Source organism: Rhinoderma darwinii, chromosome 10 (assembly GCF_050947455.1).
Source record: "Rhinoderma darwinii isolate aRhiDar2 chromosome 10, aRhiDar2.hap1, whole genome shotgun sequence".
In the NCBI taxonomy this organism is placed as follows: domain Eukaryota; kingdom Metazoa; phylum Chordata; class Amphibia; order Anura; family Rhinodermatidae; genus Rhinoderma; species Rhinoderma darwinii.
In genome coordinates this window covers 77,500,298-77,517,454 of record NC_134696.1, presented here as the reverse complement: position 1 = coordinate 77,517,454, position 17,157 = coordinate 77,500,298, and the positions used below count along the sequence as shown (strand labels likewise).

The 17,157-nt window shown below is 41.8% G+C and overlaps 1 protein-coding gene across 1 annotated transcript in view; it reads left to right on the top strand.

Annotated features, from left to right (window-relative positions):
- Positions 1 to 1,807: 1,807 nt before the first annotated feature.
- MFRP (membrane frizzled-related protein) overlaps positions 1,808 to 17,157 on the top strand; it is an 82,958-nt gene continuing 67,608 nt past the window's right edge. The window contains exons 1-5 of the mRNA XM_075838911.1: positions 1,808 to 1,957; positions 5,558 to 5,679; positions 6,276 to 6,277; positions 9,240 to 9,353; positions 12,636 to 12,740. Coding sequence (XP_075695026.1) covers positions 1,808 to 1,957; positions 5,558 to 5,679; positions 6,276 to 6,277; positions 9,240 to 9,353; positions 12,636 to 12,740 — 493 coding nt within the window. The remainder of the gene's footprint in view (positions 1,958 to 5,557; positions 5,680 to 6,275; positions 6,278 to 9,239; positions 9,354 to 12,635; positions 12,741 to 17,157) is intronic.

Here is a 17,157-nt window from a genome sequence, read left to right as displayed (position 1 = left end):
TGTGAAAATAAGAAATTTTGATCACAAATGACATTTTATTGGAAAAAATGTCATTTTTTTCATTTCAGAGCCCAATTCAAATACGTGCTGTGAAAAAAATGTGCGGTCAAAATGGTAACAACAACCCTAAATGAATTCCTTGAGGGGTGTAGTTTACAAAATGGGGTCACTATTGGGGGATTCCTACTGTTTTGACACCTCAACACCTCTTCAAACCTGGCATGCTGCCTAAAATATATTCTAATAAAAAAAGAGGACTCAAAATGCACTAGGTGCTTCTTTGCTTCTAGGGCTTGTCTTTTAGTCCACGAGCGCAGTAGGGCCACATGTGGGACATTTCTAAAAACTGCAGAATCTGGAAAATACATATTTAGTAGTGTTTCTCTGGTAAAACCTTCTGTGTTACAGAAAAAAAAATGAATAAAATTGAAATTCAGCAAGAAAAATGAAATTTGCAAATTTCACCTCCACTTTGCTTTAATTCCTGTGAAATGCCTGAAGGGTTAAAAAACTTTATAACTGCTGTTTTGAATACTTTGAGGGGTCTAGTTTTTAAAATGGGGTGTTTTATCAGGGTTTCTAATACATAGGCCCCACAAAGCCACTTCAGAACTCAAGAGGTACCTTAAAAAAAGGCTTTTGAAATTTTCTTAAAAATATGAGAAATTGCTGTTTATGTTCTAAGCCTTGTAACGTCCAAGAAAAATAAAAGAATGTTCAAAAAACTATGCCAATCTAAAGTAGACATATGGGAAATGTGAACTAGTAACTATTTTGGGTGGTATAACCGTCTGTTTTACAAGCAGATGCATTTAAATTCTGAAAAATGCAATTTTTTCAAAATTTTCTCTAAATTTTGCAATTTTTCGCCAATAAACACTGAATATATCGACCAAATTTTACCACGAACATGAAGCCCAATGTGTCACGAGAAAACAATCTCAGAATCGCTTGGGTAGGTTTAAGCATTCCGACGTTATTACCACATAAAGTGAAATATGTCAGATTTGAAAAATGGGCTCTGAGCCTTAAGGCCAAAACTAGGCTGCGTCCTTAAGGGGTTAAGGAAAAAATAGCTTTTCAGACTGCACCGTTTTTACCATTAAAAAATACTGGAAGTCCTGATGGACTGGCAAAAAAACCAAAACAAAACTGTGTGAACAGAGCCATAGTTAGAGAATCACATTTTTTTTTCCAGAACATTTAGACCAATGATGACAACTAATACTGTTGTATATCCCTAAATCCGTGTGTGAGTAAAAATGCCCCATTCCAAGAATCCAACCACAATAATTTCCATATAGAATCCAGGCATATAGTGTAAGATATTAAAGAGGCTCTGTCACCACATTATAAGTGCCCTATCTTCTACATAATGTGATTGGCGCTGTAATGTAGTGCTTTTATTTAGAAAAACGATAAATTTTTACCAAGTCATGACCTATTTTAGATTTATGCTAATAAATTTCTTAATAGACAACTGGGCGTGTTTTTACGTTTTGACCAAGTGGGCATTGTGGGGAGAAGTGTATTAGCATAAATCTAAAATAGGTCATTACTTGGTCAAAATTGATCGTTTTGCTAAATAAAAACACTGCTGTAATCTACATTACAGCGCCAATCACATTATGTAGAAGATAGGGCACTTATAATGTTGTGACTGAGCCTCTTTAAAGAGGCCAAACACCACAAGATAACATACCCACCTTAGAACTATGAATTGACCGAAAAGTAACTATGTTATTTTTTCCTTTGAATCCATCATAATAATATCCACTTGTCATACCAGAATCATTTTACTCCATTCATGACCATAACAAGACATATCCAGACATGGGTAAATTTGCATCCTTCAAACCCAGAACCTGTAGAGTCTGGAGATGCAGAACTTATACATCAGGAGCACGCAATGAGTGAAAACAGCTGCATCTCTATCTACGGGATGTCTGAGGATGAGGTAAGATACAAACTTTTATTCTAAAGCACTGCAGAACAATTTACAGCCACAAACATAGTAAAATCAAGTCACCACATACACAAAGGCCCCATTGTTTATGGACTCATTTTATTTGGATTATTTCTCCATCCTAATCTGCTTGTTTTTAACGTAAAAATATGCATACATTCTGTTCTGATTAAAATCTCTAATAAAAACAGAGTACAAGGTCATGTAACAATATACGAAAAGCACAATAGTAGTTTGATGGAACAATAAGAAGCCCAGGTAAAAAATAAAGACCCAATATAACAGTATAGCATGATAAAAAAAATTATTCTAATAAAGAACAAACTATTTTATATAGCAAGCCTATAGGAGGAGCAAAAACCTCTACTTATATTAAATAAAGGAGGCAGCATAGTGTAGGTAGAATAAAACGGACAATATAAAGAGAGATGGCCATGTACCGGGGAAAAAGGGACTAAATATTCCTGGCCATTAGTCCCAGGTGTCAGTAGTAATACACAGCTGACACCCGTTGCGGGTGAGCCCGCTCCAAACATCACCCCCCGCACCACTACGTGCTATTACTTCGTGGTGAGGGTAGGGGTTTTAAATGTCAAAAGTAAACAGATGTGGTCCAAAATTATAACTTTGGCTAACGTCCATACCCACCCAGCAATGGTTCGGCTGCTTATTCTCCCTTGTGATCAACAATCAATGGAAAGCTGCAAGTAATACATAATTGCATCGGGTGGGGGATGCTCATTCCAATAGGTTCCCTGTGCTGGCTCAAAGAGGTTAGTCCTAAATGGCAACCATAATACAAAATATGAAAAGGGGTTGTCTGATGGGACAAACCCTTTGACCTCACGTTAACCAGGGGTGGACATACCACTTGTGCCCTCTGCCATCTTAAAAGCAGCTTTTTACTATCTATTAGATTGCTTGTAAGAGACAGAGCTAAAGTGCTTCATAGCTACGAGAACAGAACCATTTATGAATGCAAGTTTTATTATTTGGGCAGGGCGGCTCTTTACATTTGTGTGCTTATACTGTACTTAACATCTGGATTTGCTTGTTTTTTTTCACCAAAGACACTAATGTAATGAAAACATTTATGACCCAAAGCTGATAAAGAATAACAATAAATCACTGAGAGTTTAATGAAAGCTTATAAAATAGGAAGTATAACGAAAATTAGATTTTCTGGAACCTTGACAGCAATAATCTGCTTCAATGAAATCTATTATGAGTATAACTACAGGGTCTTATGCAGACCTTAAAGGCTATGTAAATGTTTAAAAGTGTTGTTTTGTTTAATAAAAATGTGTATTAGTATGTGTTAATAAACTTTGTATATACATTTTATTAAAAATTATTTTTACTTTTTAAGATACAGCTGCTCTGTATTCTCTATACAGAGAAGCTGTATCTAGCGTTATTCACTGAGTCAGTCAGTCCCGTGGACCTGACGGTTCAGTGACAGTGGGACCTGCGTGTCTCTGACACCAGAGGCGTAGCTAGGTTCTCCAGTGCCTGGGGAAAATATTCATTTTGATGCCCCCCCCTCCCTTAACTTCTTTCCCGACATCTCCATCCCCGTCACCATGTTTGCTTTCTCTACCAATGAGATGTAATTTTTTTTTTCACTTTTTTTTTTTCATGTAACTTGAGCATAAAACCATTTGTACATTTTAGAAGCAATATAGTTATATAAGCTAGTTAACATAACAATTAATTAAAAGAGAATAAATGAAAGAAGTCAGTGTGCCTGACTAAAACAGATTGTATAACTGAGGCTTATGAGACTATATGGTGACCTAATGAACAGCGTCCTCTTGTATATACTGCCACACACCCCCTTTGTAGATACTGCCACACATGCCCCCTTGTAGATAGTGCCACTCAACCCGCCCTTGTAGATAGTGCCACACACGCCCCCTGTAGATAGTGCCACACACGCCCCCTGTAGATAGTGCCACACCCCCCTCCCTGTACATAGCGCCATTGGGGCTCCCTAGGGGAGCCCCTTACGTCACTGTCCATATATGCCCCATATATGCCTGTCCATCTGCTAGCTTCTCCAGGAGCGGAATCCTTTCCTGGAGGAGGAACCCCTCACATCACTGACCATATATGGACCTACCTTGCCTCCTAGTTGCGCCCGGGGCCCCGCCTGGCCATGCCCCGCCTGCCCCCCATAGCTACGCCCCTGTCTGGCACGCAGGATCCACATGTAAACTATCACATCTAAGTCAGAGACACACAGGACCCGCTGTCACTGAACCCGTCAGGTCGGGATTGACAGATTCAGTGAATAGCGCTAGATACATCTGCTCTGTATAGAGAATACAAAGCAGCTGTATCTTAAAAAGTAAAAATAATTTTTAATAAAATGTGTTTACAAAGTCTATTAACATACACTAATACACATTTTTATTTTAAAAAAAACAACACTTTCAAATATTTACATTGCCTTTAATGTAGTTTTTTTTAGACTAACATACTGCTATAACTGGAGGGGTTGTCCAGTCCCAAAAAATGTATGGCCTATCCTCAGGATGCGCCATCAATATCTCAACTGTCGGGGTCCTACTTCGTACGAGCGCTACTTCCCCCTCCTTTCCTGCTAACACTAAATCGCCAACACAAGTGTAGCGGCGGTACACAGTATTAAAGCCTGCTCCCATTCACTTAAATGAGAGAAGGATGTAATAATGTGAGCTGCCGCTACAAGTGTGTTCGCGATTTACAGTGTGAGCAGGAAAGGAAGTGGAAGCAACGCTCATAGAAGCGCGGAGGCCCCTTCAAAACAGCTGATAGGCAGGGGTGTTGGGAGTTGAACCCGACCGATCAGATATTGATGGCCTATCCTGGTAACAAGTGGAGAAGGTATGTAGGCTTGGTGTGTAATCAGGCGGTAGTTTAATTGTTTCCAGTAGGGATAAGTAAGCCTGGAATCAAATGTATCAACATTATAAAATATATTAATTCTTATACTTAGAAATTAATAATAGGACCGTTGCTTCATCTTCTTAAAATCTGGCTTTATTACATGACTGTGTGGACTATAAGCTCCTGAAGGAATCAGGACTAGTTGTGATTGCTACCTCTGCAACCCATATAGCTACTCCACAGTCCTTCACTACATTGTCTCAGCGCTCATCCAGGAAGACGGTCCCTGGATGAGACGGTCAATGTAGGGACCGTTTTCCAGGATGAGCGCTGAGCTGATGTGGTGAAGGATCTGCGGCCGGAAGTGTAAACACAGCGTGATCTACTGATTGAAGCTAAGATCACGCTGTGCAGGGAAGGGGAGAAGCCGTATTATACTGATTGGACAGTGTCATACAGACAACACAAACACCGCCCACAGAGAGAGCAGCGTTACCGCCCCTTTGGCTAGTATAGCCTCATTTGCATATTTAGAACGCTCATAACTTTTAAAATAATCGTTTGGGACACAATTTTCACTGGAATAATCAGCGTGACATCGTCGATTAGATTCGTTAGGAGATTGGGCATGACTAAACTAGTGACAGATCCTCTTTAATTAAGGGAATGTTATATGATGGTATACAGTCTAATTGTGTCATGATGATTAATCTGTGGCAGGTGAAATACTGCAACCCTGTCTTTGACCCTGTGTCAGAAATGTTAACAACCGGATCATCTGCAGAAAGAGATTTCGGCCAACATTCCTGTCAGATCAGCACTGGTAAGAAAAAACCTGAAAAGTAAAATTTTATCACATTATTTCCTACTATCAAAATATCATTCTATTGGAACTAAAGGAAGGAAGATTTACTGTAATTATTTGTTAAAATATTAATCCTACAAATTATACAACAAAAACTTTAACCAGAAATAATTGGTACCTAATAATATATTTCCATCATACTTTACCTTCAATGTGTGCCGTCTTACAGCACCACAACATATTACAAACTGCATGAAAGAAAAGTCCAGTAAATAATGGTAACTCGCTTGTGTGCGCCTTTCATAGACTTTGTGCTCTCTGTATTCATTGTTTCAGTATTGTTTCTATACAGAAACAACAAGTGGCTGTTATCTCCATGACACGTTAAACTCAAAGTGAACTAATCCCCGGGTAGGAAAAAGTTTCAAAAAGGCAAATGGAAATGATGCATTATTTAGCCTAGCTAAAATAAGACATTAGCTGGTTTTATATTTCCATTCTAAATATTCAATTTAAAAGCGATCTCTTATGTTCTGATGGGTTTTCATCAATCTGAAATTAGGTCGTTGTTTTTTGTTTTGTTTTCCCTCTCTCTGTCTTCTTCTTATTACCTCTCTGGGGGGTATGGGGGAGGGGTGGGATAAAAGGTGTAAAAAAGGTGATATTGTTCTTTTTTTGTTCTTTTGTTGATTTAAAAGATGTATTGCTGTGTTCAGTTTGATTGTGAGGGACAATGTCTTCTCTTTTGTATTATTATTTATACAGTGAAGGAAATAAGTATTTGATCCCTTGCTGATTTTGTAAGTTTGCCCACTGTCAAAGTCATGAACAGTCTAGAATTTTTAGGCTAGGTTAATTTTACCAGTGAGAGATAGATTATATTTAAAAAAAAAAAAGAAAATCACATAGTCAAAATTATATATATTTATTTGCATTGTGCACAGAGAAATAAGTATTAGATCCCCTACCAACCATTAAGAGTTCAGCCTCCTCCAGACCAGTTACACGCTCCTAATCAACTTGGTGCCTGCATTAAAGACAACTGTCTTAAATGGTCACCTGTATAAAAGACTCCTGTCCACAGACTCAATTAATCAGTCTGACTCTAACCTCTACAACATGGGCGAGACCAAAGAGTTTTCTAAGGATGTCAGGGACAAGATCATAGACCTGCACAAGGCTGGAATGGGCTACAAAACCATAAGTAAGACGCTGGGTGAGAAGGAGACAACTGTTGGTGCAATAGTAAGAAAATGGAAGACGTACAAAATGACTGTCAATCGACATCGATCTGGGGCTCCATGAAAAATCTCACCTCGTGGGGTATCCTTGATCCTGAGGAAGGTGAGAGATCAGCCGAAAACTACACGGGGGGAACTTGTTAATGATCTCAAGGCAGCTGGGACCACAGTCACCAAGAAAACCATTGGTAACACATTACGCCGTAATGGATTAAAATCCTGCAGTGCCCGCAATGTCCCCCTGCTCAAGAAGGCACATGTACAGGCCTGTCTGAAGTTTGCAAATGAACATCTGGATGATTCTGAGAGTGATTGGGAGAAGGTGCTGTGGTCAGATGAGACTAAAATTGAGCTCTTTGGCATTAACTCAAGTCGCCGTGTTTGGAGGAAGAGAAATGCTGCCTATGACCCAAAGAACACCGTCCCCACTGTAAAGCATGGAGGTGGAAACATTATGTTTTGGGGGGTGTTTCTCTGCTAAGGGCACAGGACTACTTCACCGCATCAATGGGGGAATGGATGGAGCCATGTACCATCAAATCCTGAGTGACAACCTCCTTCCCTCCACCAGGACATTAAAAATGGCTCGTGGCTGGGTCTTCCAGCATGACAATGACCCAAAACATACAGCCAAGGCAACAAAGGAGTGGCTCAAAAAGAAGCACATTAAGGTCATGGAGTGGCCTAGCCAGTCTCCAGACCTTAATCCCATCGAAAATTTATGGAGGGAGCTGAAAATCCGAGTTGCCAAGCGACAGCCTCGAAATCTTAATGATTTACGGATGATCTGCAAAGAGGAGTGGGTCAAAATTCCATCTAACATGTGTGCAAACCTCATCATCAACTACAAAAAATGTCTGACTGCTCTGCTTGCCAACAAGGGTTTTGCCACCAAGTATTAAAGGAACAGTGTTACCCAAATTTTTTTTTTAATATGTTAAAGATGTTAGTGCTTTATTAAAAACGTTTGGATTAATTTGTGTGTTTGTGTGTTACTTTTTCTTATTTTTACACTTTTCCCTCCCTATGGGGGCTGCCATTTTTTTTCCATTTCTGTATGTGTCGATTAACGACACATACAGACATGGAATACGGCAGCTCCAGTCCCATAGGGACTGCGAATGGGGCCCGTTCCATCCGCTAACATGTACGCCGCTGTGTGAGAACGGCGCATGCGCCGCTCCCACACAGTTCAATTTGAAATGCGCGCCGTCCGGCGCCATTTTCCTGTGGACCGGAAGTCGCGGCCGGACAGTAAGATTACTACTTCCGGTCGCGGCTTCCGGACTTGTGCACATGGAGCAGCGGCAGCAGACGGAGCGGATGGACCGGAGGGAGCGGCGGCGACTGGAGCAGGTAAGGGATTTCTATGTATGTTTGTGTTTCAGTGTGTGTTTACTACTGTATGTAAACCTTCTACACTGTGTGTTAGCTCAAAAAATGGCGACACACAGTGTAGGAGGTTAGACCGTTCAAACCCCTCGTTTCTCCCGGCACTAGCCAGGATAAAGGAGGGGGGATGCTGAGAGCTCACTAGAGCGAGGGCTTTTTACCCAATTTTGCAGCATAAAGCAATGTGGTTGCTTTACCACATGCAATGCTGCAATTTTGGGAATGGCTCCATCTAGTGACCAGCAATGGGAAATATTATAAATTAGAATCCAATTGAATCCAATTTATAATATTTCCTGACTCGTGAAAAAAAATTAAAAATTAGAACAATGTTTAATCACCTACACACTAATTGTTTAACAAAAAAAACAAAAACATGTTTTTGCTGGCAACACATTCCCTTTAAGTCTTGTTTGCCAAAGGGATCAAATATTTATTTCTCTGCGCAAAATGCAAATAAATATATATAATTTTGACAATGTGATTTTCTGTTTTTTTTTTTAATATAATCTATCTCTCACTGGTAAAATTAACCTAGCCTAAAAATTCTAGACTGTTCATGTCTTTGACAGTGGGCAAACTTAATAAATCAGCAAGGGATCAAATACTTATTTCCTCCACTGTATATTTTTGATATCCAATAAAAATGTATATTTGGGGGGAAAAAATTATTTAATGAAACTTTAAAGTTTCCCTTTTATACACACGATGGATTTTTCCAGTGGAAAATTCTGCCATGTATTCTTCTGATAATCTTCGGCAGAAATCAGATGCTAACCCTAGGATTCTTGCTCTGGTTTGGGAGTTTACAGCTGCGTTTTCCGTGTGCAGATATATTAATAAATAATATTAAAGAAATACGGTGATATTTTCAACCCAAAAGGCAAAATACAATAGCATAAGTAGGAATAGCAATAATTGAATTTCAATATAAAATAGGTAATAGAAGTATTTCTCTGTTTAGTTTCTCTACAGAGCAGAAGACTTCAGACTTCTCGCCTTCCCATTTTCATTATTACCGCCATTATTCTGGTTTTTGTGTTCATTTTTACCATGACATTGGGGATTCTGATGACAAGTGAGTTATGAACAGCTCTTTGATTTTCATCTTTCACACGTAAAACAAATTTACCCTTTATGGCCTCCCTACTCATCAATGATACCCTCTTCAGGGACCTAAAACACGCAAGGCATGCAGAGACTAAAGAGGATTTTACAGTGGGCAACTATTAGGCAGACGAGCGTTCGTATAACGCGCGTTGCCGATAATTGCCCTGTGTAAACAGGGCAGCGATCAGCAGATAAACGAGCAAACGTTCTATCATCTGCTGCTCGTATCGTTTTAAAAAAGTAAAATATTATCGTTGTTGGCAGCTCATCTCCCTGTGTAAACAGGGAGACGTGCTGCCAGGGCCGGCTCCAGGTTTATGTGGGCCCTTGGGCGACACATACTTAGTGGGCTCCTTTGCGGGGGAACTCACGGTGGCAGTAAAATGCCAAAAATCGTCACTTTGTGCCCCCATATAGATGTTAGGCCCTGTTTATGCCCCCATATAGAAGTTAGGCCCAGTTTGTATCCCCATAAATTTAGTGCCCTCTGCAGATCATGCCACACAGCACCCCTCCCAGGTAGTGCCACACAGTCCCCTCCTCCCAGGTAGTGCCACACAGCTCCTGACGTCACTGTCACTACTAGCATTCTGCCTGGGAGTGGCGTAGCTAAAGGCTCATGAGCCCTGGTGCAAGAATTCAGTTTACGCCCCCCTACCCCTCCCCAACACCACCAGACCCCTGCGCACGCCTATGCCAAGCTGCCTTTCCCAACAGACCCCATGAATGCCCCCACAGTATAATGCCCCATAGCTGCCCCCACAGTATAATGACCCCCATAGCTGAACCATACAGTATAATGCCCCCCATAGCTGCCCCATACAGTATAATGCCCCCATAGCTGTACCATACAGTATAATGACCCCCATAGCTACACCACACAGTATAATGCCCCCCATAGCTGCCTCGTACCGTGTAATGCCCCCCATAGCTGCACCATACAGTATAATGCCCCCCATAGCTGCACCATACAGTATACAAACCTACCTATTATGGCAGGATTGGCAATATTATTTGTATGGAGGCCTCCAGACTCTTCCCCAATGTTTGATGTTGGGGGAAGAGAAATCGGGCATGTTGGATTTCAACATGCCTGATGCTTCGTTCCCACGGTATATAAGCCAATCTCAGAGCAGTTTCTTTATTTCCAATGGAGACGAGGTCTCACTATAAAAAACACATATGCTATGAGATGCATGCAAGAGCTACATTATGTCTTGTTTACCTCCTCATAGGGGACATTGGAGAAACAGACTATATTGTGTCGAGGTCTGTGAAAAATGCTTTACCACCTCCACCTTTGAAAAGGCATTTTGAGGGCTTTGAGTTTGTTTGCAAACTCATTTATCCTTGAATGTCAATAAAATTGCTCAGAAAAGAACATGAAATCTTGTTTTAAGCTTTTGGGACCCAAATCAATATCATTACTTTGTTAGTAAAGACTTAGGAAATCGCTGATGGGAATATTATCTTCTCAGGTTAAATAATCATGTCTGGGAACAGAAAATAAGCTCTTTTATTTTTTAGAATGTGCACATCTTTCTTTATAATTGCTTACTGTAATAAATGTTCTTATTCTCTAAAGTTATACCATTGGCTGTACATGTACATAATGCAATTTATTTTAAATTCTGCTAAACATAGCTTGTTGGACCAATTCTGGGCTCATAAATTTAAAACAAAATGCCACATTCGCACGCGCCATTACTATACGGTAAATAAATGTGTTTTTTTGATGAGTTTCCAGAAATAGCCTAAAGGTGGTATTACATAGGCAGATATCACCCGTGCTTACCACTTAAAACGAGCAACGAAATCGATTGGCATTTATTTGCTCCCTTCAAATGAAGCAATGATGGGTTAGTATGGGGACAAACCATCGTTACTACAATAACTCGTCCCCATGCATTTACATCTTGTTGGCAGCACATTTCCTGTTTACACAGGGAGATGTGCTGCCGACTAGTGACCATTTTTTGGGCTGCATATAAGAAGCAATCAGACGATGAACCTGATCATTGACCCGTGTGAAAGGGCTTTTAAGGATGGTTTTACACACTTGGTTTTTTGGAAAAACACTGCAGGTTTTACGAAAGTTTTTCATGCAGTTTTTTTTTAGCCAAAGCCAGAAGTGTATTCAAAAAGAATGGAAAATATAAAGATAGACATGATACTTCTTCTTACTACTGATCCGCTTCTGGCTTTGGCTCTAAAAACTGCATAAAAAACTTCAGTGGAGTTTTTCCAAAAAACGCTGTGTGTGAACCTAAACTTACAGTTTTAAAAGGAAGCAATTCTAGAAAAATTATCCCAGAACTTTTTATACAATTAAAAAGTTTTACTTGTGGTTCCCATTGCAGTTGTAATTTCCCATTTGAAATCAGTTAATAAAAAAGTAAAAAAAAAACCTGCAACATGCCCTAAAAAAATTGCGATATTTAATGGAGCTGTGTATATGGGATGTCATAAAATCCAATTCAATACAGTGTAATATCTGTCCACTATGTAATGATTACATTTCAGCAAGTAAATTTGCCAGCAGGGGGCATATTTCATTGTTAAAGGGGTTTTCCAGCCAGTAAAAAGTGATGGCATACCCTCAGGATAGGCCATCAGTAGCTGATGGGCTGGGGTCCCACTCCCAGGACCACCACCGATCAGCTGTTTTGAGCACGTACGAGTGCTGCTTCCCCTTCATTTATTCTTGCTCACTGTGAATGTTCGACACGCATGTAGCGGCGATTCACAGGTATTGCAGCCTTTTCGCCCATTGAAGTGAATGGGAGAAAAGGCTGCAATACCTGCGAACCGCCGCTAAATGAGATTTTTATTCACTGGAAAACCTCTAAGATTACTGAGTAGATTATTAGCATGCTGATGAATTGTAAGGCTCGGGAGGAAGCGGGTCAAGAGAGGACTTGAGATTTATGAATTGTTGAACCTCAGGTAAATAAAATGTTATGGGGAGAAAGACGGTGCCTACCTCTGAAAATTCAGTTTTTGTCTGTCAGAGAGCTACACTTTAGGGTTCATGAGAAAAAATCCATTGCGCTGGACAAAATGTGTGCAGGAGGATTATTGCCCTTTCTGTGTCTGGTGCATCTGTCAATGCAATGGGTGAGATTATTAGAAATGGAGGAAGAGAAAGGTAAAGCGGTTTTATTTTCACTTTTCACTTGGACTAGTTTTGATAAATCTCCCCCACTGTGTGTTATAGGTAACATGTCTATTACTTTTATCTTGAACATAGGATATAAAGTTGATGATTTGAAAGCAGCAGTTTTATTGTCCAATCAAAGTGTAGTTACTGCTTCGGAAACCAATGAGTTCAATGAATTTACAGCAACACCTCCAGGTGAGTCACAGACTTTGTCTTTTAATCTTTCCTTTAACCCCTTTCCGCTGCAGCAATTTTTCAGCTTCATTTAAATTTTTTCCTCACTACCCTTCAGAAGCCTAAGGGGGCTTGATTTTTTGCGGGACGAGTTGTAGTTTTTCATAGCACCATTTATTGTACCATATAATGTACCAGGAAATGGCAAAAAAAATTCTTACTGGGGTGGAAAATGAAAAAAAAACAAAACAGCGAATCCTTCATTGTTTTTTTGCGCTTCATTTTTACGTCATTTACCGTTCAATTAAAATGACATGTTAATTTTATTCTGCTGATCAATACGATTACGGCGATGCCAAATTTGCAAATTCTGAGCACCATAACGTTTTTATTTTTCTGTCGATTGAGAGGTATGAGGGCATATATTTTGCAGAACGAGCTGTAGTTTCTAATGGTACTATCTTGGGGTAAATGCAAGTTTTTGATCGCTTTTTATTCCATTTTTTGTGGGAGATGAGGTGACCAAAAAAAAGCGATTCTGGCATTTTACATTGTTATATTGCAATAGTTCAGACTTTTACGGACGCGGTAATATCAATTATGTTGATTTTTGGGGGATAATCGGAAAAGGGAGACATTTTTTGTGTACATAAAAAAACCTTTATTTAACTGATTGTTACCTTTTTTATTAGTACCCCTAGGGAACATGAACCAGCGATAGTTGGATCGGTAGTAGTATATACTGCAATACTAATGTATTGCAGCATATCGTCTTTCTGACAGGCTTCTATTAAAGGGGTTTTCCCATCAGAGACATTTATGACATATCCACAGGACCTCTGGGACCCACACCTATCTCTAGAACAGGGCCCCCCGTGAGCCCGTTCCATACTTCCCCCTACTCTGCTATGACTTAAGTATACGTCATACATCGAGAAGGGGTTAATTCATCTTTGTTATTTTGTGTAATGACGGGGTAGGGAGACAGGCACGTGAGCCCTAATCTACCCGCCACTCAGTCCCTGCCTACTTGCACGGCCCGTCCTAGGCAACGACGTACAACTGGGCGACGGTCCCTACGCTCAATATGTGCACGACAGACAAACAGAGAAGGGTACACAGAAGCTAAGGGAAATGGGGCAGTTGCCCATGGCAACACCGTGAGCAACAAGAGTAGTGAACGAGCCGAGTCAAACCAGGAGTGTACGAGGTACCAAACGCAGAGCAGGAGAGTAGTCAGTAAAGCCAGGGTCAATATGAAGCAGAGGTAAATAGTACTAGCAGTAGCAGCAGACCCAGGAAACCAGACAGAATCACAGGCAAATCAGGAGCAGGAAAATAAGGTATAAATAGAGGGCGGGAGCTAGCTCCGTCTGGCCAGGCTGTGATAGGCTCTCCCACTCCTCAGCCTCCCAGCCTGAGTGGTAGCAGATCGAGTCACTCTATCAGACTTAGGAGCAGGTGCAGACTAATTAACCATGGGCGTCGACACAGAAGCTGTGTCTGGCAGATCCTTTACAGTACCCCCCTTTTATGAGGGGCCACTGGACCCTTTCTAGGTGGACCTGGCTTATTGGGGAACCGAAGATGGAACCTCCTGAGCAATACCCCAGCGTGAACATGCCGGGCGGGTACCCAAGTCATCTCCTCAGGCCCGTATCCCCTCCAATGAACCAGGTACTGGAGGGAGCCTTGGACCATCCTGCTGTCCACAATCTTGGCCACCTCGAATTCTACCCCTTCAGGGGTGCGAACAGGGACCGGAGGTTTCCTCGAGGTAGCCAAGGACGGGAAGCAGCGTTTCAGGAGGGAGGCATGAAACACGTCGTGTATTTGAAAAGACGGGGGTAATCCAGTCGGAAGGAGACAGGGTTAAGGACTTCAATGACCTTGTACGGCCCTATATACCAAGGAGTAAATTTTTTGGACGGCACTTTAAGGCGCAAATTTTTTGAAGACAGCCACACCAGATCCCCGACCACAAACAAGGGGTTAGCAGAACGTCTTCTATCTGCCTGAGCCTTTTGTATGCTCTGGGATGCCTCTAGGTTCTTCTGAACCTGGGCCCAGACTGTGCACAGTTCCCGATGAACGACATCTACCTCGGGATTGTTGGAACCACCAGGTGAAACGGAGAAGAACCGTGGATTAAACCCAAAATTACAGAAAAAGGGGGAGACCCCTGACGAGTTACTGACCCGGTTATTAAGGGAAAATTCGGCGACAGAAATCAAAGAGACCCAATCATATTGACAGTCAGAGATAAAACACCTTAAATATTGTTCTAGAGACTGATTAGTCCTCTCGGTTTAGCCATTAGTTTCAGGATGGAAGGCCGAGGAGAAGGACAGATCAATCTCCAACTTTTTACAGAAAGCTCTCCAAAACAATGAAACAAATTGTACCCCTTTGTCAGAAACAATATTGACATGAACCCCATGGAGACGCAGGATGTGTTTGACAAACAATTTAGCTAACGTCTTAGCATTGGGTAGTTTCTTGAGGGGCACAAAGTGGCACATCTTACTGAAGCGGTCTACTGCAACCCACACTACCGACTTGCCTTGAGATGGAGGCAGATCGGTGATAAAATCCATGGAGATATGGGTCCAAGGTCTCTGGGGAATGGGCAAAGAACATAGTAAGCCCACTGGTCGGGACCTGGGAGTCTTGGACCTAGCACAAATTTCACAAGCGGCGACGTAGGCCTTAACGTCTTTAGGCAACCCAGGCCACCAATAGTTTCTGGCAATGAGGTGCTTGGTACCCAGGATGCCTCGATGGCCAGATAGTGCAGAGTCATGATTTTCCCTGAGTACCCTTAGCCGGAATTGCAGGGGAACAAACAGCTTGTTCTCAGGAAGGTTCCCGGGAGCTGAACCTTGATCAGCCTCAATTTCGGAGACTAAGTCAACATCAACAGAGGAAATGATTATACCTGGGGGCAAAACACAAGCAGGATCTTCCTCCGAAGGAGGGCTGGCCATTAAGCTACGTGACAGTGCATCAGCTTTAATATTTTTAGACCCAGCCCTATAGGTGACCGAAAAGTTGAATCTAGTAAAAAACAACGCCCATCGAGCTTGTCTCGGGTTTAGCCTCCGGGCAGATTCTAGGAAAACCAGATTCTTGTGGTCGGTAAGGACCGTTACCTGGTGCCTAGCCCCCTCCAGGAAGAGGCGCCACTCTTCAAATGCCGATTTAATGGCTAAGAGTTAGCGGTTGCCAATGTCATAGTTACTCTCAGTAGGCGAGAACTTCCTGGAGAAGTAGGCACAGGGACAGAGATGGGTGAGGGACCTGGTACCCTGGGACAAGACAGCACCCACTCCCACCTCGGAGGCGTCAACCTCCACGATGAATGGCTGCATTTGGTTAGGCTGAATCAGCACTGGGGCAGAGATAAAGCACTTCTTAAGGATCTCAAAAGCCTGGACCGCCTCCGGATGCCAGTGGAGGAGATCAGCACCTTTGTGAGTAAGATCCGTAAGAGGCTTAGCGATGACCGAGAAATTAGCAATAAATCTCCTGTAATGATTAGCAAACCCCAGGAAGCACTGTAACGCCTTCAGGCAGGCAGGTTGGACCCATTCAGCCACAGCCTGAACCTTGGCAGGGTCCACGCGGAGTGAGGATTTGACCCAAAAATTGTATCTCCTGCACCCCAAACACACATTTTTCAATTTTAGCAAAGAGTTTGTTTCCCCGAAGGGCCTGGAGCACCTTCCTGACATGCTCAATGTGGGAAGACCAGTCCTTGGAAAACACAAGTATGTCATCAAGGTACACTACAAAAAATACCCCCAGGTAGTCTCTTAAAATCTCATTTATGAAATTCTGGAAGACAGCGGGAGCATTACACAACCCAAAGGGCATGACGAGGTATTCGAAATGACGTTCGGGCGTGTTAAACGCAGTCTTCCACTCATCCCCCTCTCTGATGCGGATAAGGTTATAAGCCCCCCGTAGATCAAACTTAGAGAACCATTGGGCCCCTTGAACCTGATTGAAGAGATCAGGAATCAAAGGAAGGGGATACTGGTTCCTTACAGTGACCTTATTCAAGTTTCGGTAATCGATGCACGGCCTAAGACCACCATCCTTCTTCCCTACGAAGAAGAAGCCAGCACCTACCGGAGAAGAAGAGGGGAGAATGTAACCCTTGACCAGGCATTCCTGGATATACTCTCTCTTGGCTTCACGTTCGGGACAAGAGAGATTAAATATCCTACCCTTATGGAGCTTAGCTCCTGGTACCAAATCGATTGCGCAATCGTATTATCTATGAGGAGGTAACACATTGGAGGCCTTTTTAGAAAAACCATCAGCGAAGTCCTGAATAAATTCAGGTAGAGTGTTCACCTCCTCAGGGAGAGAAATAAAATTAACAGAAAAACATGACGTCATGCATTCATTACCCCATTTGGTAAGATCCCCA